Source organism: Saccostrea cucullata, unplaced genomic scaffold (assembly GCF_032062105.1).
Source record: "Saccostrea cucullata isolate Sc308-1 unplaced genomic scaffold, CSIRO_AGI_Scuc_v1 ctg7276, whole genome shotgun sequence".
NCBI lineage: Eukaryota > Metazoa > Mollusca > Bivalvia > Ostreida > Ostreidae > Saccostrea > Saccostrea cuccullata.
Window position 1 is genome coordinate 73450 of NW_026940900.1, and position 27717 is coordinate 101166.

The 27717-nt window shown below is 34.3% G+C and overlaps 2 protein-coding genes across 2 annotated transcripts; one reads left to right on the top strand and one right to left on the bottom strand.

The window, feature by feature from the left end:
- The first annotated feature begins 503 nt into the window (after positions 1-503).
- Positions 504-27325, top strand: LOC134256612 (BTB/POZ domain-containing protein KCTD3-like). Its single transcript, XM_062739291.1, has 20 exons — positions 504-654; positions 787-840; positions 11373-11418; positions 11510-11583; positions 11856-11914; positions 12273-12353; positions 12655-12763; positions 13075-13220; positions 13347-13434; positions 13656-13840; positions 15233-15348; positions 15853-15940; positions 16033-16149; positions 16443-16613; positions 16966-17121; positions 17345-17441; positions 17809-17941; positions 25896-25944; positions 26731-26880; positions 27187-27325. Exons 1-20 carry the CDS (start codon positions 614-616, stop codon positions 27288-27290), a joined length of 2064 nt encoding a protein of 687 aa, XP_062595275.1. The 5' UTR covers positions 504-613; the 3' UTR covers positions 27291-27325.
- Positions 20801-24242, bottom strand: LOC134256600 (uncharacterized). Its single transcript, XM_062739279.1, has 2 exons — positions 24215-24242; positions 20801-22616 (listed from the first exon to the last, which is right to left on the bottom strand). Exon 2 carries the CDS (start codon positions 22614-22616, stop codon positions 20883-20885), a length of 1734 nt encoding a protein of 577 aa, XP_062595263.1. The 5' UTR covers positions 24215-24242; the 3' UTR covers positions 20801-20882.
- Positions 27326-27717: the final 392 nt, after the last annotated feature.

Here is a 27717-nt window from a genome sequence, read left to right on the forward strand (position 1 = left end):
CAACCAGAGACTTATATATAGGCCTATCGGTCCCTGGATCAACTATAGTACTATTTATTCAGGGCATGTGTCGAGGAAATTCTGACTTATCTATATATCACGTTAAAAATCTCATTATTTTTAGGTTAACGTATTGAAGACAATAAAAATATCTAACATTGTTAATTTACTATTGAGGAGATGGTATTAATTTTATGTATATTAATTTAAACACAATGAACACGCCTACCAGGATCAATTTGTCCTTCCATAAGCTGACTGCATTCTGATTCTGGTTCCTATCATATGGAAAGCGAACCAGCAAAATATTTAGTAAAGCGTACACATGTGTCATGACCCTTTCTTTATTAATTTGAAAGACTTATAAAGATTGTTTTAAAAAAATTATTGTTCTCTGTTTTTTCTACACTAAACTGAAAGAATTCGATGACATTTAACAAGATAAAAATCTTGATAAAAGAATACGCTTTACTTCGAAATAGAAATCGTTCGAGTTAACCAACAAGTTAAAAATAGATATTTTATTTATAGACCTTTATAAACACATTTCATTTTGATTTTCTTCTATATTAACGAGGATAGCGTGTGTAGCAGTTCTGTAACGATTGATTCGATGCCAGGAGACGTGATTCACCTCAATGTAGGAGGAACAAGGTAAGAAAAGAAGTAATTTAGTAAAATTTCGTTTGTTAAAAATTTTCTGCAGCAAAGTAGTTGCATTTGATTTGTTGTTGCTCATCAAATATGGTTGCTCCACTATTACATGAGAGTTTCTTTTTCATACAGGTTTTCAACATCAAGACATACCCTGACATGGATTCCAGATTCGTTCTTTACAAGGTATGATTAAATCTTAAAAAAGAAAATGCATTGAGTGAGGTACTGTTTAAAACAATATAATGCCCAATTTTTTTAGCCTAGTATCCCCTGGCATGTTCTTGAAATCAAGGGTGGCGGTCAACCGAGTTTGATTGCTGATGGCCAGATAGCTCAGTCGGTAGAGCACCTGATCAGAGATTCAGGGGGCCAGGGTTCGAATCCCGGTCTGTTCCACTGCATTTTCTCCTCTCCCTTTACATTTGATGTCGTGACCATGCCCTAGAACCAGAAATGAGCGGGGGTTGGGGTCTTTAGAGGCCAAAGACCTTTAAGGAGGGAGGAATGTGGCAGTCAGCTGGGTTCGTTCTCCGCTGGCCAATTGTAGCTCAGTGGGTACAGCACCTGACCAGAGATTCAGGGGGCCCAAAGTTTGAATCATGGTCTGGTCTACTGCATTTTTCTCCTCTCTCCTAACACAAGTAAATATTCTCCTTTCTCCTAACACAAGTAAATTTGCAAAATTTACTGTCAAAACATTAGATCCTCCTAATTATGTTCCCCAAACGAAGTTGGGGAACATATTGTTTTTACTCTGTTTCTTATTATTATTAAGGTCTTCCATTTCCAACGGAAGACCTTTCTGTTATTCTTAGGTTTCTTTTCCAGTTTTTTTCTTTTTTTTCTTACCGATTTTGTGCACGCGAGTTCTCGGAAACGGCTTGTTCGATTTTCATGAAACTTTCAGGGCTGATGGAACATCAAAAAATCTAGATATATATTTTTTAATTTTGATGACGTCACTTCCGGTTCCGAGATTTTTGCATTTTAGTGAATTTCAGAGGGTTAGTTTGTCCGCGAGTTTTCTCGAAAACGGCTTAAAATAGAAACTTGAGATTTTCAGTGATAATAGAGCAATAAATGTAGTTGTGCGGAACGTATTTCATATTCACCGAAATTGCTTTGTACGGAAGCTAGTTTTGGCCCGAAAATAGTCCTATCGCGAATTTCAAAAATTTTTACACCTTTTCATCGATAACTTTTTACCTAGAAATATTTTTTTAAAACATGTATAACAAAAGAAGTGTAGAATTCCAAGATCTTTCAAATGATATCTCGAAAAAAGGGCTGGCCCCTAAAATTAAGGGCCTAGCGGGGTCGAAAGTTTTTCTTTTATATCTCAAAAAGTATTGAGAATTTGTAATACGTCAAAGAAGCAAAATTGTTCAAAATGTTAAGCTTCATTTATTGGAGTCATCAAAATACGTCCGGCGACGTCACTTCCGGCCAAACCGGAAGTAGTCAGAAAACGCATATTTTGGCCGTTCTTGACAAGATTTTGGGTATCATCTGTCACTGGGAGCCTAAAAATTAAATTTCCATCCGTCGTCATCACTTCCGGTCAAACCGAAAGTAGCAAAAATTAGCTTATTTCTGCTTTAATTAACATAGATTTTGAGGATTTAAACCATTTTTCGGCATTATTACTCAATTTTGTTACAAATAAAAGTAACTTCCGGTCAAACAGGACGGAAGACCTACTCGTTGCTTTGCAACGAGCTTTGCTCTAGTTATGTTCCCCAAACGAAGTTGGGGAACATATTGTTTTTACTCTGTTTCTTATTATTAAGGTCTTCCGTCTTCACGGAAGACCTTATAGTGATTCTACTGTTTCTTATTATTCTTTTTATTATTTTTTTGACTTTATAATTTTGTGCACGCGATTTCTCGAAGACTACTGGATGGAATGACGTAAAACTTTCAGAAAAGATGTGTCGTAACATGAATTTTGTATATCCGAGAGAAAATTTGGAAACTCACTTCCGGTGCCAAGTTACGGACAATTTCCTGAAATTAAAATGACATTTTGTCCTCGATTAAACTTAAAAACGGTAAAAGATATCAACATGAAACTTTCAGGGATTATAGATCGTGATATATACTATCCAGGACGCGACTTTATGTTCGTCGTCGGTACTTCCTGTCGTTAGGTGAAGGGGATTGAAAAAATCGCATTTTCTAACTTTTTTGTTTTTCAATATTTTTTATTTATTTTTGGAATATTAATAGAGACACTTCTATTGATGCTTACTATATAAGTTGTTTGAATATTGGTTAATCTGAACTCTAGATATTAATATTTGAAAATCTGAAGCGGGTCCAAGATGGCGTCTGCCTCTGTCAACTCCGCCATTTCGCGAGTAGGGGTTTATGGAGGCAGCTGAGCGTTTGATTAAACCATTCTGACATAATGATACATGAAATGTAAAAAACTACTTGGACTTTCACGTAGTAGTACGTTGTAATTACGTGTCAATCTTAAAACTTAATTTCCGTTTCACTGCTTTAGTTTAACTGGGCTAGATACGATATGTAATGTGTACAATGTGTTAAATATACCTTCTTAACGTCGAAATAAAATAAAGGCGATAAGAACGTTTTATTAATTTAATTTCATTGAAGCTATCACACCTATTTAATAGATCAGTCCAAAGAAAAGGTGCAAACATTTACTCATGGCGTTTGGCGCGAAATTATGAATAGTGGCCGGTCGTTTATAATTCTTAGACAGGTGTACTGTTGCAAATGTATACACAAGTATATTTAGAGCACTGCTCCCAATAGCTTAATGGTTTTCGTGTTAATCAAACACGAAGTAATTACGTTACAATTCTGTGTCAAAATAAAGATGTATTCCAGAGTCTTCTCAAACGTCTTCTGTGACTGGTTTTGGTTGGTTCTCAAAGTAGAAAAAGAAAAGACTAAATGTGCAAATGAGAGATACCTACCATCATTTGCTTTACAAGATGGAAATACAGATCTTTAATCATAGTTAAAAGTTATAGTTTTTTCAAGAAACAATATCGATGCATGTACATATAGTAAGTATAAAACGTATAACCACTGTTTTTCCCATGCACACTTGTGTGACATTAAACGAATAGAAAAGACAAAAATAAGAAAACCATTTTAATAAGATCGTCTAATGTAGTTTAAATTAACATTCTTTTCTCAAAGATCTGAATCAAGTTATTGAACATGAATGGTATCTGATTCCTTGACTGTCGTAGAGCGAGGCATGTTTTTTCGGCGAAACATTTCAACCTTTTTTTTTAAGTGTAACTAGTCGGTATAGTTCACTTCTGAGACGGAAAAAAAATTAAATTATGGTAATTTTCACTGCTTTTGTGTTACTTTTCTGTAGAATGTGTACAGTGTGTTAAATATATTTTCTAAACCTCGAAATGTAGGCTATGAGAACGTTCTTTTTTCTTAATTTCATTGAAGCTATCACACCTATTTAATAGATCAGTCCAAAGAAAAGGCGCGAAGATTTAACGTGGCGTTTGGCGCGAAATTATGAATAATGGTCCGTCTTTTATAATTCTTAGACAGGTGTACTGTAGCAAAAGTATACACAAGTACATTTAGAGCAGCACTCTCAATAGCGTAATGGTTAGCGCGTAGGGGATAAAAGGGAAAAAAAGCGGATCGGATTTTCGCGCTGGCGACCTGGATTCAATTTTTGACCAAAATTTTTTATTCACCTCTCAGCTCGACTTTACGAGTTTTTTTTCCAGAATCGGACGGAAGACCTCTCGTTGCTCGCAACGAGATCGTTTCTAGTTATTATTATTAAGGTCTTCCGACTTCCTTCGGAAGACCTTATTGTTATTCGTCTGTTTTTTATTATTATTATTATTATTCTTTTTTTCATAGTTAGGGCGATATCTCAGCTGTGCGTGGACGGATTTGGAAGATTTTTACAGGGATGATGCATCATGAAAATATCTCCAGACGTGTTTTTCATTTTTTCAAAATTCACCTTCGTTCGCGATTTTTGGGGATTTTTGTATTTTTTAAAAGGCATTTTGTCCAGCAGTTTTCTCGAGAACGGCTAAAGATATGAAAGTGAAACTCACTGAGGTGATAGAACATCAAACTCCATTATGGGGAACGGCCTTTATTTTTCGTCGTCGGCACTTCCGGTCGCAAACGGAAGTGAATTCAAAAAGTCCCATTTCTCAACTCTTTTGTTTTTCAATATTTTTCTTTAGAATTTACAGGGTTAATAGTGTGTCTTATGAGAATTCTAAATATGTGTTTAGTATCTTGATGCGTGCATATATTGAAAAGATATGACCAAACCAAACTTTCTCCTACCGTCGGGGGTTCGAATCCCGCTGTGGGCGTTTCAAATTTTTTTTCTTTGTTTCTGTCTTTTTTCAGCTTCAAATGACTTTTATATCTTTCATATCACATATGGAATATTTTGCCGATTTTTAAAAGCTTTTTTTTGAGATTTTTGAGGAATACCTGTAATTATCATGATATATGTTGAGAGACTGTTGTAAATAAACGTGAGCAAAAAATACATTCTGAAATCTATTTCATGGGATGACGCAGCATAGAACTCTAAAGAAAAGTCGGTCGGAAGACCTGCTTGTTGCTCCAGCAACAAGAACGCATCTAGTTATTATTATTTTTCTTCTTCTTCTTCCTGGGTACTTTTTTGTCCGGGAATGATCTTGTAAACTGTTCGTCCGAGGTAGGTTAAACCTTTTTAGGGTAAGTAGACATGTTATGCAGATTTGCGGAATCAAGGTCATTTTGCGCGCACGTGCTTGCAAGAGCGCGCACGTGCAACACTTGAAATAACCAATATAATAGATATAGTCGGAACTTTTCTATTTTTTGATAAAATGCTTTGAAACTCATAATGTAAGGATACATTAGTAGTATAGACAAGATGGCATGGTCAAAATAGCAAGATCTCACGCGCATGCACGTGCGCTTCGCTCTGATTGGCTGAAACTAAAGTCTCAATATCTTTCTTGTTTCTTGTCATAATCTTTTGAAATTTTGAACATGGTCCTACATTATGAAGATCTAGAGCATGATATATTAAAATTTTAATAAAAGCATGCGCATGCGCATGTGCTGTAATCTGATTGGCTAAAACTTTAAATGGCTATATCTCCTTTGTTTTTTGACGAAGTGCTTTGAAATTTAAAACATAGTCATGCATTACGATATCCTAAAATATGATATAGAAAATATTCATGAAATCACGCGCATGCACGTGTGCTGCAATCTGATTGGCTGAAACTTCAAATGGCTATAACTTTCTTGTTTTTCAACCAAACAGGATGGGATTTAGAACTTGGATAAATATAAGGGACTCCTACAAGAAGGTGTAGTCATTATGCACGTGCTTGCACGTGTGTGCACGTCAAATGAGTAAAATAAAAAATACACTCGAATGAGTGCATTTTTTAATACTTTTGGATTAAATGCTTTGATATTATTAAAATTTTAGATAGTGTAGACAAGATAAGATGGTCTTTACACAAATGAACACGCGTGCAATGCCTATTTTTTAAATATATTTTGTATTTTTCTTGGAAGACCTTGATTAAGTCTAAATTCCATAAAGTATTTCTTATTTAATAGAGATAACAGGGAATATGGCACCAAAAGGGTGTTGGGAAGCGTTTGGGGAACATCTGTAACAGTCCCCGTTACAATTAGCACTAGTTAAGGTCTTCCGTTTTCACGGAAGACCTTCTAGTGATTCTACTGTTTCTTATTATTATTATTATTATTATTATTATTTTTTTCCCCAAAATTTTGTGCACGCGATTTCTCGAAAACTATTCAGTGGTTTTTAATTAAACTTTCAGGAATTATGCGTCATTATATGAAGTTGTGGCATGATAGAAAAATTTGGAATACTCACCTTTGGTTCCAAGTTATTGACACTTTTCTGATATTAAAATGCAATTTTGTCCCCCCTTTTTTTCGAAAATGGTTTAAGATATTAACTGGAGACCTTTTAGAGATGAAAGATGATGACTTTTAGATATGACGAATCACCTATTCGTGTGTCGTCGGTACTTCCGGTTGCTGCCGGAAGCGAAATTAAAAAGTCCGCATTTTCTAACTTTTTTGTTTTTCAATATTTTTCATTTATTTTTGGAATGGTAATAGAGACCCTTCTTATAATGCTTACTGTATGATTTGTTTGAATATTGATAAATCCAAACTCTAGATATTAACAATTAAAAATCTGAAGCGAGTCCAAAATGGCGGCCGTCTCTGTCAACTCCGACATTTCGCAATAGGGGTTTACGGAGGCAGCCGAACGTTTGCTTGAACGAAAGTTACATAGGGACAAATGAAATGTAAAGGAATACTTGGATTTTCACGTCATAGTTACGTTGCAATTTTGTGTTAAACTACGTTCTTCTTAAACGTCTTCGAATTCTATAATTGGTTTTGACTGGTTCTCAAAGTAAAAAAAGGTGTTACTTGCTTACATACTATATGGACTTTGTAAAATGTGTTAAATATACTTTCTAATCGTCGAATTTTAGGTTACATGAACGGTTTTTTTATTTCATTGAAGCTATCACACGTATTAAATAGAACATTTCATAGAAAAGGCGCCAAGATTAACTCGTGGCGTTTGGGCGAAATTATGAATAGTGACTAGCCTTTTATAATTCTAAAACAAAAGCACTGTTATACAGAGGTATATACATAAAGATTTAGAGCAGAGGTCCCAATAGCGTAATATTTAGCGCGTTCGATTTTCATGCTGGCGACTTGGATTCAATCTCCCTTGAGTGCAATAATTTTTTTTACATTTTCATCTCGACTTTACGTTTTTTTTAACGGAATCGGACGGAAGACCTCTCGTTGCTCGCAACGAGATCGTATCTAGTTAAGGTCTTCCGTTTCCAACGGAAGACCTTCTACTGATTCGTTTGTTTCTTTTCCACTATTATTATTATTATTATTTTTTTTCTTACCGATTTTGTGCAGGCGATTTCTCGAGAACGCCTCGACAGATCTTTATGAAACTTTCAGCAATGATGGCAAATCATATGAACTTAAGGCGTTTTTTTTAATTTTGCCGTCGTCACTTCCGGTCGCGAGATACGGCCAATTTTCTTTTTTTAAAGTGTCATTTTGTCCGGAAGTGTTCTCAAAAACGGTATGAGATTGAGTCTTGAAACTTTCAGGGATGATAGATTGTGACAGGCTCTCTTGAATTTTGTATAAAGTTTTTGTTGCCGTCACGTCCGTTGTCCACCGGAAGTAGTTTAAAAATATGCAAAATTTTATTTTTTTCTTTTTTAAATATTTCTTATATAGGCAAATAGAGTGTCTCGAGTATTATTATGTCCACCGGAAGTTATTTTTTCCAAACCGGAAGTAGTCCAAAAAATGAGCATTTTTCATCGAAATTATCAGGGATGATTCCTTCACACTCAGAGAGGAGTTATAGGTCATTTTTAGTACTTCCGGTCACACCGGAAGTGAATTATAAAGACCGGAAGTTGTCTGAAATTTACAAATTTCACTCTTAAATGTGTTCTCACGTATTTAGAAGAATTGATATGAACTTTTTTTTTATTTTAAGTTGTTTTATGATCGTATCAAAAATCGAACGGAAGACCTACTCGTTGCTTGCAACGAGATCTCCTCTAGTTAAGGTCTTTCGTCTTCACGGAAGACCTTATAGTTATTCTACTGTTTCTTATTATTATTATTATTATTCTTATTTTTTTTCCCAAAATTTTGTGCACGCGATTTCTCAGCAACTATTCGGCGGATTTCTATGAAATTTTCAGGAATTATGCGCAATAAGATGAACTTGATACATTTTTAAGGAAATTTGGAAATTTGCTTCTGGTGCCAAGTTATGGGCAATTTCCTGATTTTAAAATGCAATTTTGTCGCCCCTTTTTTTCGAAAATGGCTAAAGATATGAACTGGAGACTTATTGGAGATGATAGTTCGTGACTTTGTGGTTTGCAGAATCACCTTTTTGTGCGTCGTCAGTTCTTCCGGTTGTAACGAGATGCAAATTTAAAAAAATCGTATTTTCTAACTTTTTTGTTTTTCAGTATTTTTCATTTATTTTTGGTTTGTTAATAGAAACCCTCCTGATAATGCTTACTATATAATTTGTTTGAATGTTGATCAATCTAAACTCTAGATATTAGCATTCAAAAATCTGAAGCGGGTCCAAAATGGCGGCTGTCTCTGTCAACGCCGACATTTCGCAATAGGGATTTACGGAGGCAGTCGAGCGTTTGCTTGAATGAAAGTAACATAAGGATAAATGAAATGTATAGGAATACTTGGATAGTCACGTCATAGTTACGTTGCAGTTCTGTGTCAAACTAACTTCTTGTATAATTGGTTTTGGCTAGTTCCCAAAGTTGAAAAAGAAAAGACTAAATGTGCAAATAAAATTCGATACCTAATATCTTTTGTGCACCACGGAAAATAGATCTCATCAAATTTATAAGTAATACTTTCTCAAAAAAGAATATTGATTAATATTGTCAGTAGAAATCTTAACCACTGTTTTTCCTATGCACACTTGTGTCATATTAAACTAATAAATAAGACAAAAATAAGAAGACGATTTTTTTAAAGATCGCTTCATGGAGTTTATTTTAGCATTCTTGTCTCAAAGACCTGATTCAAGTTATGGAGCATAAATGATATCTGATTCCTTGACCATCATAGGGCGAGCCATGTTTTTCGGCGAAACGTTTCAACCTTTTTCAATTAACTAATCGGGATAGTTTACTTTGGGGATAAACAGGAAATTGAAAAAAGTTAGAAATTCATAACCATTTCACCGCTTTAGTGTTACAGGCATATATACCATATGGAATTTGTAAAATGTGTTAAATATACTTTCTAAACCTCGAATCTTAGGCTATAAGAATGTTCTTTTTTTAATTTCATTGAAGCTATCACACCTATTTACTAGAACATTCCAAAGAAAAGGTGCGAAGATTAACTCGTGGCGTTAGGTGCTAAATTTTGAATAGTGACCCGCCTTTCATAATTTTAAAAGAGAATCACTGTTTCATAAATATATATAAATAGATTTAGAGAAGAGGTCCCGATAGCGTAATATTTAGTGCCGTCGGAATTTCATGCTGGCTACATGGGTTCAATTCTCCTTGTGTGCAATTTTTTTTTTACTTTTTCAGCTCGATTTTACGTTTTCTTTCCGGAATCGGACGGAAGACCTCTCGTTGCTCGCAACGAGTTTCTCATCTAGTTATTATTATTTTTCTTCTCGGGAAAATATTGTCCGCGAATGATCTTGTAAAGTACACATCCGATTAAGGGGAAACCTTTTTAGGGTAAGTAGGCATGTTATGTAGATTTGCGGAACGAAGGTCATTTTGCGCGCACGTGCTTGCAAGAGCGCGCACGTGCAACACGTGAAATGACCAATATACTTGAAATTGCCGTAACTTTTACATTTTTCGATGTAATGCTTTGATTTTTATAATATATAGACACATTATAAATGTAGGTAAGATGACATTGTCAACATGCCATTTTGTGTGCACGTGCTTGCAAGAGCGCGCACGAGCAACACGTGAAATGACCGATTTAATTGATATAGGCGTATATTTTTACCTTTTTGATGAAATGCTTTGAAACTCATAATATAAGGATATAGTAGTAGCATAGACAATATGACATGGTCAAAATAGCAAGATCTCACGCGCATGCACGTGTGCTTTGCTCTGATTGGCTGAAACTAAAGTCTCAAAATCTTTCTTGTTTTTTTATGAAATCATTTGAAATTTTGAACATAGCCATGCATTAGGATATCCTACAACATGAAATATAACAATTTTCATGAAAACACGTGCATGCACGTGCGCTGCAATCTGATTGGCTGAAACTTTAAATAGCCACAACTCCCTTGGTTTTCAACCAAACAGGATGGGATTTGGAACATAGATAGATATAATAGACTTCTACAAGAAGGTATGGTCACCATGCACATCCATACACGTGCGTGTACGTGCGCTGCAATGTGATTGGCTGAAACTTTAAATAGCTATAACTCCCTTAGTTTTCAACCAAACAAGATGGGATTTGGAACATAGATAAATATTATGGACTTCTACAAGAAGGTATGATCACCAAGCACATCAATACACGTGCGTGTTCGTACGCTGCAATCTGATTGGCTGAAACTTTAATCAGCTATAACTCCCTTGGTTTTCAACCAAACGGAGTGGGATTTAGAACATAGATAGATGTAATGGACTTCTACAAGAAGGTATGTCACCATGCTCATGTATGCACGGGCGTGCACGTGAAATTAGTAAAATCAAAAAAACACTTGAATGAGCGTATTTTTTAATACTTTTGGATTAAATACTTTAATATTTAGTAAATTTAAGTATATAGATTGTGTAAACAAGATGATATGGTCATTACGCACATGCATTAACATGCGCACGCGTGCAATGCTAAAATTTGAATGAACTTGGTACCCATCTGGGTAAACGTTCTAAAAGTCTCAAATGCATAAAGATTGTCTTATTTAATGAAGCTTATAGGGAATATGGCACCAAAAGGGAGATGGGGAGGGTTTGGGGAACATCTGTAACGGTCCCCGTTACAATTAGCACTAGTTTGGATATGGATTTTAATGAACTTAATCATAAGAATGTTTTTAAAACGTATTCATCATTTTACATTATTTTTTTTTTCAGTATGCTGAGTGGCAGGATATCATCCCAGATGGATGAAACTGGTGCAGTAAGTGATTGAAATCATTTTCATCAATATAAGACTTGATTACAATATTATATTAAATGTCATTTTGGAATAATGACTCATTTCTTTTCAGATTTTTATTGACAGAGATCCGGTGATATTTTCTGTGATACTGAACTTTATGAGAACCAAGGAAGTAGATTTTGGGTATAGGACCTTTTAATACATTCCAAATTGTCATTTAGAGGAATGAATCAACCTTTGTGATAATGTGGAGTAAAAGTATAGAATGGCTTGATAAATGATCCAATTTTCTGTACTTTATTGTACTTTTGACAGAAGCACTGAACTGTGTAAACATACATGTATGAGAAAAACAGAAAAAAAAATATGCATTGCATACTAGTATACATAAATGCCATTTCAGTTGTGTTGAAACAACTAAATGCTTATTGATGATCTGTATCTTGTTATTTCAGAAGTGTTGACATATCAGCCCTCCGCCATGAAGCAGAATATTTTGGCATTACCCCTTTAGGTATACTTGTATTGTATTTTGTTCTATTTTCATTCAGAACTCTTGTTTTCTTTTTTTTAATGATTTTTTTTGTTCTAATTTTAATGAAATATAGACCACAATACTTGCATTCTTTCTCAATTACTGACATACTGAACAGATATTAAACTCTTTAATGTAAATTTACTTGTCGATTTTCAGTCATTATCTTTGTAAGATTACAAAAATTATGCATTGCTATATTTTTCTAAACTAACAAAACAGCAATATGATTATTTTCCTAACCAAATACACTTATAAGATGAATATTTTGAATAACTTCAATTCTTATATAGATAGAGATATTTAGTCTATTACACATATATTTCTATGATAACAGTGAGACGTTTGACTCTGTGTGAAGATCTTGAACATGCTTCCTGTGGTGATGTCTTATTCCATGGCTATCTTAACCCACCAGGTTAGTGTCATCTATATCACATCTTCATCCACCAGATAAAGTTAAACATGAAAAGCCTTAATCCCCCAAATAATTGTATGTGTATTACAGTACCCTGATCTACCAAATCAATGTAAAACGAACATTGCTTACTGGTAATTGTGTTCATAGATTTTTTTAATCTACAGTAGTTTACCAGGGAAAAAAGCATTAAAATTTCATGAACTTATGGGACAAATGAAAATAAAGGAAACTGATTAAAATGTGTTGAAAATATGATTATTAGAAAAAAATAAAAAATATTTTACATTTGAATTTGTAGAACCACCCCTACCTCCTCCTAAAGTAGAGAAAAAGAGGCATTCTGTGTCTGTGGTTGGGTCTTCAGGTACAGCTCCTTCTCATGCCAGGAGCCCTAGTACCACTTCCAGGTACCTATGTCTGTCACATAATCTTACTTAGTGTTAATGTAAAATTACATTTAGTACAGTTGAGCACTGTTAATCTGGACCTTTGTGTTTTCAAGTAATTTGTCATGATTAATGAAGCATCTGGGTAATACTGAAACATAGCATATATAATTGTGTAAATTGTGTTGCCCCAATTTTCTGCTGGAATGTAAAGTGTTCAGAATATTGGGTGTCCAGATCACCAAGGATCAGCTGTTTTATGGAGAGTAGATATATTTTTTTTTTTACACAAGCATTGCATACAAAATGATATTTGAGTTTCTATTATTTAGACATGAGTCCCAGAGCCCAAGATCCCCTCGCCCAGTGTCTGAGACGTGTAGTTCCCCCCAGGTCAACGAACTTAGACCTGTCCGTCCCGCATCAGAAGTTCTACCCAGCCATTCTGCTGATGTGGACAAAATACAAACCCATCACAGTAAGTCAAGGAATAGAGGGTAGCAGACCAAAAAATTCATTTTGTTTAGGATTGAATGTTTAAGTTCTAAGGACAGAAGGCAGAAAAAAGACAGGGATATATTAATTTGTTTGTTTGCTTCTGCAGGTCATGAGGAACCTTTGAAAGTCACCATGGTGAGAGGTCATCACAACTGGCTCTGTGTGGCTTATCCCCATTTTGTGTGCTGCTTCAGGTAAAATTTGTCTATGTTTATGGAATTGTTTTTTCTTAACAATGAACAAACTTGCTACACTTGTAAAACTAAATTTCTCCATATAGAACTCTCTTGCTTTAACTAAACTACTCAATATCGAACTCATTTGCTGAAACTAAATATCTCGATATTGAATTCATTTGCTAAACTGTGATAACCAGTTTTATTCAAATAACAATGCAACACATCTTTTGTGATAGAATGAAGGACTCTGCAGGTTGGCAGTTGAGATGGACCAGTCCCTACATGGAGAATGTTGTAGACAGAGTGGCCATCAATGCTAAGGTTTTAAATCCAGACAATCCAAACAAGATGGTGGCGGCTGCCATGGGCAACATGATACAACTGTGGTCTGTGACAGAGGAAGGAATCAGCAGAGAGATTGGTGGGTTTCTGTAATACTTTAATATGAAGACAAAGAAAGATTGGATATTTGAACATTCATTTTTTATTCATATAAACTACATGAACATGTAATATACATAGGTATGCATGAATGAACTATTTGCACGGACATCTTAATAAAATACAAACATGGTAATGATGATGTCACACTGATAAACTTTTAAGAAACTTAATTACTAAGAATTAAGGGGAGACAGGGAACATGTCACATGACTAAAAAGACATATTACGTCATAATCGGTTATGATATACATGTTAAACATTGTTAGAATCAACAGTTATTGTGTAATTTTATTCTAAATTCTAAAATTGTTTTAAAACATTTAGTTTTAGAAATTATTATCAATAAAATTTTTAAAGATCTTCCCATCATTTAGATATTGTGAAGTTGTCCAATACACATTTGTTTCTCTTTACCCTGCAGTCTGACGTCAGTGACGTCATAGACGTAGTGTTTGAATTCTCAGTGCAGCGAGATCAAGTACACACACCCGTCATGATCAGTTTTATTTCATAATAAACAGGTCACAGTCAATGTATCGTGATAAATTCTGAAGCAGATTTTGTTTAATTAATATTTTTTCGTGTTTAGTAACAGATATTCTCTCTATTTAGATGATTTTGAATGTTTATGTTTTCGTGTGACGTCACAATTAATTTCCCGCACTCGGAAAATACAAACTTGAAGCGTTTTTATCATGCTTACGTCTAATTCAATGATGTCCTGTGCGATATTGAGGTAAGCTTCACCCTGTGATATTTATGCAGTAAATAATTACGATGAAGGACTGACATTAAATCGTAAATTTAGAAATATTTATTGACAAAATTTTTTCCAAATGAGGTTTTTTGTCGTTGAAGCTGCCTTGAAAAATGCAAAAATTATCCCACCCAAATACTATATAAAATAAAAACAATTGCTTTCCGATAATTTAAACACTATGAATATTATGAAATATTTGAGTATATAGTGTTATCTATCATATTTATCGTTTGAGCGTAAAAAATCGCATTATGGACTCTGTTATGGGCCCGTAAACACGAAGTATCTAAACTCCATACAAACTCTAAATAGGGTGGTATTTGTGGGACGATATCTTTTTAATAAGTCAAGAAATCCCATGACAGGACCGTTTTAAAATGTTAAGTATATATTAAATTAGTAATATAAAAAATACGAAAAAAATTCATTGACAGGATTTTTTTCAGGTAAAGGTCCTGTTCCTCCTTAATAAGAAAGCTATGAGTCTTTGATAAATGATTTTAAACTCTTTTGAAGTGCATTTTAAGTTCATGCAAATGCTTATCCAGTTTGTACTTATCACATACAATGTGTAAATGTACTCTATATTGACCTGTGATATATTTATAGGGAAGTTCAGTCTGAATGTGTCAGTTGACTCCTTGTTCTTCATTGGAAGTCAGCTGGTGGCCCTGAGTCAGACAGGGAAGGTCGGAGTGTGGCATGCCATGACTCAGCACTGGCAGGTACTGACAAATTGTCTTAAAACCTAATAAAACTTTAACATTATGTCCCAAAACCTAATAAACTTGAACATTGCTGTTGTGAAAGTTAACAAACTTTAACATCAGTGTCCTGAAATCTTATCATGTTTAACAATGTTGTCCTGAAGAGTTACAAACTTCAACTTTGTGATACTGTAAATGTACTTTATCTGTGAGGTTGTAATTGTGGGGAAACACAATCTACCTTCAATCCACAAGTAGTAAATTATATTTAATAGATTGCAATTGTTTGTCTTAGGTGCATTTGATAAAGTTATTCTGTGGAAAATTTATGACTGCATACATACAAAGCCATATTCGACTACTCAACCACAAGAAAATGAGCATGGAATTTTTTTCATAACCATTTTTTTATTTTATCAAAAATATGATAAATTTTGAAATGTGGCTACCTCAAAACAGATGCATATGGTTCTGAGAACCTTAACTTGAGAATTTTATTTAGCCTAACTTGATGTTTTTCAGATCCAAGATGTAGTTCCAGTGTCAAGTTATGACACAGCAGGATCTTTCTTGTTATTGGGCTGTGAGAATGGCTCCATTTATTACATAGGTAAGTCCTTACAATTCAATTTTCTGAATTAGCCTCACACAGTTTATATATGCATGAAATGTCATAATTAATTTTGACCTCTTCGTCTTCAGACATGCAGAAATTCCCCTTGAGGATGAAGGACAATGACCTGTTGGTGACAGAGCTGTACAAGGATCCGTCAGAAGACATGGTTACAGCCCTCAGTGTGTATCTCACCCCCAAAACAAGTGAGTATTTCAAACATATTGATGTAACATTGATAACCAATCTTCAGGCTGACTAGTGTCTATCATTGTCTAAAACAATAGTGTGCTTCACAAAAGTGATTTTAGCAGGGATATAACAGTCTTCAGACTTCAGCAATTACATGCAAAAAGCGTAAAATTGAATTTTTCTGCTAATGATTGATTATTCAACAAGTTGAAACCAAAAAATATAAACTTTTATATGTGAATAAAATATCTATATGAATCTGTCCTTTTCACAAAGATATAACAAACTATTTATGTGGATATTAAAGGTATAAGTGGTAACTGGATAGAGATAGCATATGGCACAAGCTCAGGGATAGTTAGGGTCATTGTCCAACACCCAGAAACTGTGGGGAGTGGACCTCAGCTGTTCCAGACCTTCACAGTACACAGAAGTCCTGTTACTAAAGTGATGCTGTCAGAGAGACACCTGGTGTCAGGTAAGAGCTCAGGGGAAGTAACGAGTATCTCTGTGAGAAAGTAGACATTGTCAAATTCTTAATTTCCTATTCGGGTTGTTTTCTTAAATAAAACCTGGAAACTTGATTTTTGGATATGATTTTTTTTCCTTGTTTCAAATCATTGTTCTAATAGTATGGTTTTTTTTTTTCTAAATTCTTAGTATATGTATGTCAGTTTTTATGCTTAACAAAACTGAGATATTTATTGAATTTAAAGATTTGCATGTGAGATTAATCCAAACCTGGCAAGGATCCGAGCTAATTTAGCATTCAGTTATTTCAGCAACAAAGATTTTGGGATAGATATTTTGAGCTCTGTACTCTGTTGTAGTGTGTAGTGAATATAATCATGTGAGGACATGGAGTGTGACCCGCTTCAGAGGAATGATTTCCACCCAGCCTGGATCCACTCCTCTGGCTTCTTTTAAGATCGTGTCTCTTGAAGATGTAGACCCAATTATCAGTTACTCTGCCAGCAATGATATTGGTAAAAAAACAGAAAATCTTAAAACACATACCTTATAGGTGTCAGTTAAAGTAAAAAAAAATACAAATACTTGAGCAATGCCAATAAATTGCTTTTTAAAAATAAAAAATAAAAGAAATGTATGTCAAACGACTGGTAATTTTTTTGGTCGTTATATAAACCTCAGTGATTCTTTCTTCTTCTATATTCGATATATACTATTTCTACATAAAATATCCGTTAGGTCCCTATGGTGAGCAGGATGATCAGCAGGTTTTCATTCAGAAAGTTGTACCAGAAACCAATCAGCTGTTTATCAGACTTTCATCAAATGGTCAGAGGTATGCAAAAATTATTTAGTACATATAATCAAAGTGAAAAATTTATAACAGGTACCCGTACTTGTATTTGTCATATTTGGATGATGGATTTATTATATACTATTGATTTATTACATGTAAATGTATTAACATGTACATGTACTAACTACATGTACTGTAAAAGCATTTCATTTATCTCATTGTTAACAATAATCAACAAAATATAAATCAAACATGAAATTTTTATATGACTATATATTTAATAGGCTTACTTTCAAATATACGAAATTTAATGCCCATGAAACTATTTTAGATGACAATTCAATAAAATTTTATCCCCACAAAGATTTGTGCTTCTACAGTATTTCTTGAATTATTATCTTTTCAGGGTTTGCGTCATTAAGTCGGTGGATAGTTGCAATATCAGTGCTTTCTGTGTTCATGAGTGTGAGGGGTCGAATCGTATGGGATCTCGTCCTCGACGATACCTCTTTACTGGTCATTCCAACGGAGCCATTCAGGTAAACCAATAAATTAGGGATGGCAATCAAATACAGAATTCCTAATCAGTTAACCGCAACACATGCCGACCACTTAACCGGTTAATCGTATCAAAAATACATATTTTTTTTGACAATTTATTTTAAGTATCTCTATCCATATACAGTAAAACTTCTCTACACCGGCCAGCTGCCGGACTGAATAAAATGGTCGGACTAGAGGGGTGGCTGGTTTCCCGAGAATCTAACATATTGAAGAAATGCAGAACTATGTGACAGATGCTAGGAAAAATATTTAATATTGGTTTCTGTTATATTTATCTGTCAATATGTTATTAATACATGTTGATTTTTATAAAAAGAAATTAAAAAATAAGAACAGAAAAAAAACATGGAAAGTTACTTTATTAACCATATAAGAAGAAATAAAACGGACCCTTTACCTCAAGTGAACTCTATACAGAATACTGCATGTGTATCTGTGTATCGCTTACGTCATTAAAAAAAATTGTTTCTACTTCAGTTAAAAGTAAATAATTAAAACATTTCTGAGCAAAACTTCTGTTATTTTAATTATGAAATGTCTATTTTGGTAAACATTTTATTTTATTTTATTTTCTCAGTATTTTTTAACAGTTCCTAAATTTTAAGGCCGCTTATGTGTATTTAAAAAGATGATGCAATTTGGCGTGCGAGAATTTGTTGATTCATTCTGTGATTTAAATTTAATTATTAGTCGCTTGATATTTTATTAATTCAAGTTTAATTGATATCAATCATATGTACACAGCTTAGACCGGCCATCTACGTAGTCTGGCACGATGACTACCCCTTCAAGACGGCTAAACAAAAGAAAACCCTATGAGGCCATATTCAGTTTTTCACACCTCTGACTTATCGTGGGTAGGCTATTTTTCACACTTCCGGCCGGTCATTATTACCCCTCTGGCCAATGACAGTAAAATTTCTTGCAATCAAAAAGTGGCCGGTATGATGAGGGGATATTTCCTACCTTTCTTAACTTTTGTTCTTGGAAAAGTGTCCGGTTTTCAGGGGTGGCCAGTTTTACGAGAGTTTATGTGTAAAGAAATGTTAATAATTTTGCCGGGACTTATGAATTTGGCCGATGTTCAGGGAGAACCGGTTTCCAGGGGGGCCGGTTTGGAGAAGTTTCACTGTATTATGCAAAAAGACTTCAAAAATAACGAAAGTTCAAAAAGTTTTATTTGTTTGAATCAGCAAAGTAAGGTAATACATATATTTTTTAATTTCCATGGAAAAGAAAAATTAAAGAAAAACATAGAAAAAAGCATAGAAAAATCATCGATAACGTTAAGAGGTCACACATATTTTGTTTTTCTGCATTGTCACAAAAGCAGATTTAAGCTATAAATATGCCCTAAATTCAATTAACATGTTTGTTTAATTGAATAGATTACTGAAAACAAAAAACATACCAATTAACAGAGCTTAGAGGGATTCATTTGTAATTATTAAAGAATTACAGTACTATCGGGGTAACAACATGGTGTTTACAAAGTGATTAACACCATACAAACTGACCAATTTACCCCAATGTCTTGATCCGGAGAGCCATAATTACCTCAAAATCAGCTTAATTAATTTTAAAAAGTTAAAAGGCTAATTATCAACCCTATGTGCAGAAAATTTTTTTATGTGCCCGGATTGATAGATCTGGTGCGTATATTGTTTTTAGCTCACCTGAGCCGAAGGCTTAAGTGAGCTTTTCTGATCACATTTGTCCGTCGTTAGTCTAGCTGTCCGTCCGTCTTTAAACTTTTCATTTTTTTTACTTCTTCTCAAGAACCAATGGGCCAATTTTAACCAAACTTGGTTATAAAGGGGAGTTTAAATTGTAAAAATGAAGGGCCAAGTCCCCTTACAAGGGGAGATAATCAAGAAAAGACAAAAATAGGGTGGGGTTATTAAAAAATCTTCTTCTCAAGAACCACTGGGCCAGGAAAGCTGAAACTCATGTGGAAGCATCCTTGGGTAGTGTAGATAATAAATTATAAAAATCATGACCCCTTGGGGTAGGGCGGGGCCACAATAGGGAATCAAAGTTTAACATAGAAATATTTAATTTCCCTTGGAAAATGGCGTGTTGTTACGAATGCTTTGCAAGATGATTTTAGTTTAGAGTAGGAACTTGTTTGGTTTTGTATGGTCAGCAGTCTGTCCCCTTGTCAAGGACCCTTTCAAATACAAATGTCCAGTGATTAAAGCATGATTAGGTTGATGATGTAGTAAAAAGGTGAGATAATTCGTTAAATATTTTCCTTGAGAATTTACTAAATTTGCAGCTCTCCACTGACAAGTTTTGGCGTCTCCATGTGAGTGAAAAATTCTCGAGAGGGACGTCAAACAACACACACACACACGCTTACTTTATTATTTCAATATATACATGTACATTTAGGTGATCTTTTTTTTCAACAACCTTATTGCTATTTTACAATGTATATGATCATATATACAAATGCTAAAATTTGGAGAAATAGATATTGAAGAAACTTTAAAATACAAAATAATTTTTTAACTAACGCAAAAGGGTGATTTTGTTACAAAGTTTCAATTATCAATGATGTTTTGTGACGTTATTTAACGTTTTATGGTGTTATATTGTTCGCATTCTATTGTTTTCATTTTGAGTTTTAATTAGAATATAAAAGGTGCATTATTAAAATTTTGGTATCAAAATATTCAGAAAGACTAGCTCTGTCAGAAACGGTAAAAAACCAATTTCTGAAAATTTGGTCACAAAGGTCCCTTTTCGCTTGACGCAACTCAATTACATTTTATTTGTGCACTATATTCATTATGTTCTGCCTGTAGCAAACATTGCCAGGAATGACAATATCTACTCTTGAGATCACATAATTTATTCTGTTCTGTACATTAAATTATAATTACAACCAATGTGATTGTGACAAAGTAAGAATCACTTAAGATACTTGTACACTGTCAGTGTTTTGGTGTCTCGTTGTCCTACATAGAGATTGTTCTCATCATCCACACACACACTACGGGGGCGGCGTACCCCTTGTTGTTGTGTGAGTAAAAGAGACAAAAACTGTCCATCCTGATCAAGGAGGTGAACAGACTCACTGTTACTATCACACACCATGATGTGACCCAGGACATCAGTACAGATTCCAAAGGGCCAGAACCTTGACTTCTGACCTGTGTAGGAGAACCTGTGTTGTCCTGATTTATTCACCACCACCACTCCATTAAAATAGTCTGATGTACAGATATCTCCATTGATGTTTTCTGTGATGTATTGTGGATAACGATACAGTTCCCGTCCTTTATTATTCCTCTGTATGTTCTGTAGTTCTTTTCCTGTCTTGTTGTACCTAATGACTTTACCCTCTCTATCCTTCTCCATCCCCACTAGTAAGTCCCCGTTGATTTGGGAGGAGTGTATACTGAGCGGTTTCCAGTCTCCAGTATTAATGAATTCAGTGATATTATTATCCTGTGTTATCCTTTTGATGACTTTCTTGTCTCTGTCTGTAAAGATCAGATCCCTGTCCTGTGTGACTGTGTGGTAACCTTGAGATCCACCACTGGTTTCTATCTTCTGTATCTCATTCCCCTGTAGATCTGTTTTGACAAGATTACCATCCCAGTCACTGATCCAGAGTCTGCCTGATTGATCTAGTGATACATGGTATACAGTATCAACACCTGGTTCATTGAACTCCCTGACCTTGGTGACAGAGGCAGATAGAGACAATGTTTGTTTCTTGTCAGATTTCACATGTTTATCTTGTTTTGTCTGTTCACTTGTAGATTTCGTTGATGTAGCAATAGGAGGAATTTCCATTGACTTGACTCTTCTTAGTTCTGCCTTTCTATCTGTTTGAATTATATTTCCAAATAATTTTGCAACATCTGCTTTGTTGTATTGAGCAGGAGAAAATTCCGGCGTGACAGGTTTTGTGGTTTCTGGTATGGATTTTATTTTTAAGTTGTCTGGAAGTTTAGTTGTGAAGTTAGTGAGTTCAGTAGAGGACAGGTAACTCTGGAACTCTTTAACAAGGTCACTGAGATAGGCAATATAATCATCAAATGTCTTCTCTTGGCTCTTTAATTTCTGTAGCAATGATTTCTCTATTTGGTGTAATTCTTCCATATTTTCTGAGAGTACTGTGTCCACCATGTTTTTGAGAGACTCGGCTTCAGCCTTCATGGATGTCCGTATGCTGTCCATGATCTGTTTAACTTCTGTAGCATCTTCCTGAACTTCTCTCTGTAAATCCTGTGATGTAGGAATAAAATAATTATGAATTTTAGAGAGTTCTGTTTGGCAATGAGTAAATTTCTCAGTGTAAATAGTCTCTAAATCAGTAAATATATGTCCATGGTGCTCTTGCATTGTTGAACACTTCGAACATAAAGGAATATTGCATTCTTTGCAGAAAATATCTATTTCTTTAGTGGGGTGGATCTTGCATTTCTTCACTGGGAGTTGTCGTCTACGTTGCTGATAAAGGACCACTTCATGGTTCTTGTTTTCTGGAATTTTTAGATGTTGATCTCTGCATGGTTTACACATCTGATGATGGCAGGAATTGCAGTAGAATTCACAATTTCTCTCACAATCTTCAGAACCACACTCCAGAAAGTGTTGGGCAGTGCCTGGAGTTTTTGGTTTTGAATGTGCCATCTGAAATTAAAGTTTAAAGTTTGTTACATGCATTAATATTCTTGAATTTATGAGGGCTGTTCAATAAATAATATCCTCGGTGCTCGGAAAGAAGCAAAAGACGATTTGCAATGATTTAGTCTTCATGATTTTACTTATTAATCTCTTTTAATTAAAACACATGTCCGTAACATTTTTTATTCAATTTCTGAGAGTTTTTTAAACTCATTTTTGGGTATGACCCTTAGTATACTGGAAAATGGCAGATCCAATGATTCCCTGGACTTCTTTCTTCCTTCTGAAAGGTGTTTTTTTTCAAGTTAAGAAATGAAAACAAGTCAAAAGGTCAAAGATCTGACAAATATTGTTAATGTCAAAAAACATTAACTTTCTGTTTATCCTGAAAACCCCTTTACCCTTTGGGCCGTGCGGGTTTAAACACTGTCATGAAGAAATTTAATGTAGGAGATTCCTGATTTTAGGTCCTTCCTCTAATAAACCTTTCCATTTTTTTGCAAAAAAAATTCTTTCTAGACTCCTCCAGAAATAAAACTGTCTCCCCGAATGCGAATTTGAACAACAATACCACTAATATTAAAGAAAATTACATATAAATCTATCTGTGCTCTTGCATATCTTTGCTCTTGTCAGACCTTCGCTGTTTTTATCAAGTACATCTTATGGTAAATTTTGTTTTGAGAGTTTTAAGCAATAGATTAATGTTCCAATATCTGTTTGAATATCAAACAAAGGTGAATAACTAAAATTACTGGTATTTTAAAATAATTGTTAAGATATTCATACACACTGTCGTTTTCACTCATTTTTCAAAATATAGGGTGACCTTTGAGAACCATTAGCTTTTTTTACTGTCAAACGTTTCTTAAAGACAGTGTAAACTACTCCCGTACATCATCAAATATTATTTGTTGAAATTTAGCAAACAGTACATAATTGTTATAATTTTTGTTGGCAAGGACGGTAGTACCCATTTTTGATACCCATTATATAATTTTTTATCATTGAAATCCACCTGATCATTTGTCTATAAAACAGGCATTGGTTGCTGTAAATGTCATATTTGAATTTCACTGATTGTTTCTTTGGGATTTTTAACAGCAGCTTTAATGATGCTTTTATTTTCACTCTAGTTTACTGGTTCTTTACCACTTATTTATAATGCGGTGTCTCGAATAGCCCTTGTTTCCCAGTTTCTCACAATGAAACTATGTGATGAAAAGTGGTCACATAAACTGTTATAAATTCATTAAAGATTCAATAATGAGAGAAAGTCAAGTTTAATGTCATATGACATCTGTATTGTATACAGTTCAGGACATTATTTATTGAACAGCCCTCGTATTAGTTTAGGCTGAAGTACTTATACTTTAAGCTGAATGAAAACATTTAATATGCTTTGGTTGTTTATATGTTTTGGATCCACCTCATCATTCAAATATACTCTAACCAGGCGAAAGAGGAAATTGCCCCCATAAAGGAATTAAGTTTTTAAACTATTCTGTTGAATTAAGATATTAAATTATCTCAGAGAATCTGCCCAAAAATACCCTTTTTTAGAAAAATTCAAGTAAAAAGTCCTCAGGCAACCCTGTACTTACTTTTGATGTAAATGACCACTAAATGTATACATCTGTTAACAAACTTTTGGAATGTCAGTGTTAGATTTTAGTCGAGACTTAGACGAGATCTGTAATTTACTTCCTGGCTGGAGATAAATATAGATTTAAATGTCCTGTTAACCCAGATATGTATACACCACTAAATGAATGAGATTGATAAATGTAGTCTGTTATTACTGGGGAAAATATTATAGTGTAAACAATTTATTTTCAAATATATCCATTTTTTGATATAATGTAATTGTTTGCTTAAGGAAAGTAACGAATGAATTAGCAAAGTTTGATTATATAAGCTCATGATAATTTTTTTCAAACAATGAAGGAAACATTTTTAGCTCACCTGAGCCGAAGGCTCAAGTGAGCTTTTATGATCACATTTTGTCCGTAGTACGTCTGTCCACCTGTAAACTTTTCACATTTTCAACTGCTTCTCAAGAACCACTGGGCCAATTTTAACCAAAGTTAAAATAAAGCATCCTTGGGGGATGGGGAGTTTAAATTATTAAAGTAAAGGCCCAAGTCCCCTTCCAAGGGGAGATAATCAAGAAAAGACAAAAATATGGTGGGGTCATTACAAAATCTTTTTCTCAAGAACCACTGGGCCAGGAAAGCTGAAACTTATGTGGAAGCATCCTTGGGTAGTGTAGATATTCAATTTTTAAATCATGACCCCGGATTATAGGGTGGGGCCACAGTAGGGAATCCAAAATTTACACATAAATGTATAGAAAAAATCTTTACATGTAATAATCTTCTTCTCAAGAACCACTGGACCTGGAAAGCTGAAACTTATGTGGAAGCATCCTTGGGTAGTGTAGATATTAAATTTTTAAATCATGACCCCGGGGTAGGGCAGGGCCACAATAGGGAATCCAAGTTTTACATAGAAGTATTAGGAAAAATCTTTTAAGAATCTTCTTCTTAAAAACCATTGGGCCAGGAAAGCTGAAACTAATGTAGAAGCATCCTGGGGTAGTGTAGATTCTAAAGTATTAAAATCATGAAAGGCGAGGGGGTAGGGGGGCTCTATAGGTATAGCAAGAGGGAAAATCTGGTAAAGAACTGCATCACCCAAGCTACTTAGGTGAGTGATGTGGCCCATGGGCCTCTTGTTGTCCTATCTGTCTGTCTGTTTGTTTGTTTGCAAACTTTAACCTTCACCCTAACTTTTGAACCATGAAAGATAGAGACTTCGTATTTGGTATGCATACTCCAATAATTAAGCTCTTTCAAATGAAACCAAGGTCAATGACCTTGTGACTGCATATTTGATATTTACTCATCAAGTTCTTTCAAATGATATCAAAATCAATGGCCTTGTGACTTTGACTGTGACATAAGACAGTTTTTTAAAAATTGTGTTGCCGCCGGGCGCATAGTGTTGCACAAACACATCTTGTTTCAAATTAATTTTAAGAAAATTGTATACAATTTTACATAGAATTATTTTATTTTTTCAGACTAATCAATTACAGATTTTCTAACCAATTGACATCATTCCGACCTATTAATGGTTAACTGGTTACAAACTGCCATCCCTACAATAAATCATTATCATCAAATTCACATACAGTATATTTTTGTCTGGAATGTTTTTTGACGGCTAGTTTCTAGTTCTTTAACATTATAAAGGTTAATGTATTTGTCTTTGAATTTTCAGATGTGGGATTTAACTACAGCTTTGGATAAAATGGTCAAGACTGAACAAGGTTAGAAAATGTCTGAAGTAATACAGAAAACATCTTTTATAATGTATATATCTCACAGGAATGTGGTAAATCCTACGTTATAGCTGGTGTACTTTATAAACAGAGACCAGAAGTCCTCAGTACACCTTTACCGTGAACACAATCAAACCACTAGTGTGTTATCAATATTTTAAAGTATGTTTGGTATGTAAGATACAAGATTTACAGATATATTTGGTTTCATTTCTTCTATTACAAAAGATTTATAGTCAAGAACAGTTTATTTCCGCAAGCGATAAATATTTTAAAAGCGTGAAGTACACTGTACATTGTACTGCACAATCTTGATGATCGTCAAATCATTTTAAAAAGTCTGTAATGTTTGTCTGGTTGGCCTTATGACATTTATTTACAAAATTTTCACTTATGAGAGATCGAAAAAACACTGTCTTTCACATCTTTAAATAAATTTTTGCAAGTTTAGTTGTAAATTTGGTAAATGCAGACCTGTGAAATCATTTTAATTTGTGGGGGTCTATGTTTGTGGGCAAATTTTATTTGTTCTTGAGGAGGTTATTTCTTTAAATAGGTAACTTGAATATGGAAGATTCAATGAAAGAATACACTAGTATCCACAAAATAAAAAATCTTGGGATGTAAATTCATGGGAAAAGGATGAACTACAAAATCCACAAACATTGGTCCCCCACGAGCAGAGATGATTTCATATTATTTTAAACATGCACTTCTTCCAGTATACAAGATTATGTGCTACGAGCTTTCAAACTTTTCCTTTATACTTGACAGGAACAGTGAAGGATGGTGGACCCACTGCCAAAGAACTGGTGAAACTCCTTGAACAATGTGACCTTTCTTCCTCAAGGTCACCCACCCCTTGTGTCAGCAGAACCCCCTCTGTGATTCACATGGCCCCACCTCAGCACGGGGCAACTTCTGGTAGGAGGAATTTGTACTTTTGCAGATATTCTAGGATTTTAAAGTTGTATGGATTTTTTAAAATGAAATTTGGGATTATGGTGGGGCAAAAATTGAGGATTTGATCAGCTTCAATCATTTTTATTGTCAAACATTTTTTTCTTTATAATTTATGCAATATAAAATGGGTAAAAATCCTTTGTGAAATTAATCAGGGTATTTCACTAAGTGCTACCATTTTGACACAATGGCATAAATATTCAAGAATTTCACAAAATTTCCATTTTTTGGCAGTGCCTAATACCAGTAATATCCTTACTTTTGAAGGTCCATGGATAATGCAGACAGAAACAGAGAGTCTTGGAGAAGGGGCCACAGGAGGGGACTACATGGAAACAGTAGAAACAGACACACAGGTCACAAGAATTTGATCAGAGACTAAAAAGGAGCAGCATTTAAATGACTTTTAAAATGAGCATATTTATTGAATGAGATATTTGCACTGTAATGTTATTTTAAATGCCATTTTGTCAAGAGCATACATCATAAGCATCAATGATATGATGGCTTCATTACATTAATTTTTAGATTTTCTTACATTGTGTGTGTGATAAGTTGGTACGTCACTGTTCTTATCATTTAATCTTAACATTTTCAGTGAAAATGCAGACTTTACAATTCACTGTTTTATAGTGGATTGTAGTACAATTAATTGTTTGAATCTCGGACAGGCGTTGATGATCAAAAGAATTCCTTTTTATCCCTTTCACTGTCACTATGTGTGAAGAGATTTAGAAAAACATACAAATATGTCTCGAGGCATAATTTATTTTCTCCCCAATTTGACAATGTGATGTA

What these genes read in the sequence shown, in the direction of transcription:
- LOC134256612 (XM_062739291.1), top strand. Translation starts at nt 614, where the DNA reads ATGCCAGGAGACGTGATTCACCTCAATGTAGGAGGAACAAG. An exon ending in CTCAATGTAGGAGGAACAAG is followed by an intron (nt 655 to 786) that starts GTAAGAAAAGAA and finishes TTTTTCATACAG; the next exon opens with GTTTTCAACATCAAGACATA. An exon ending in CTTTCATCAAATGGTCAGAG is followed by an intron (nt 17,442 to 17,808) that starts GTATGCAAAAAT and finishes TTATCTTTTCAG; the next exon opens with GGTTTGCGTCATTAAGTCGG.
- LOC134256600 (XM_062739279.1), bottom strand. Translation starts at nt 22,616, where the DNA reads ATGGCACATTCAAAACCAAAAACTCCAGGCACTGCCCAACACTTTCTG.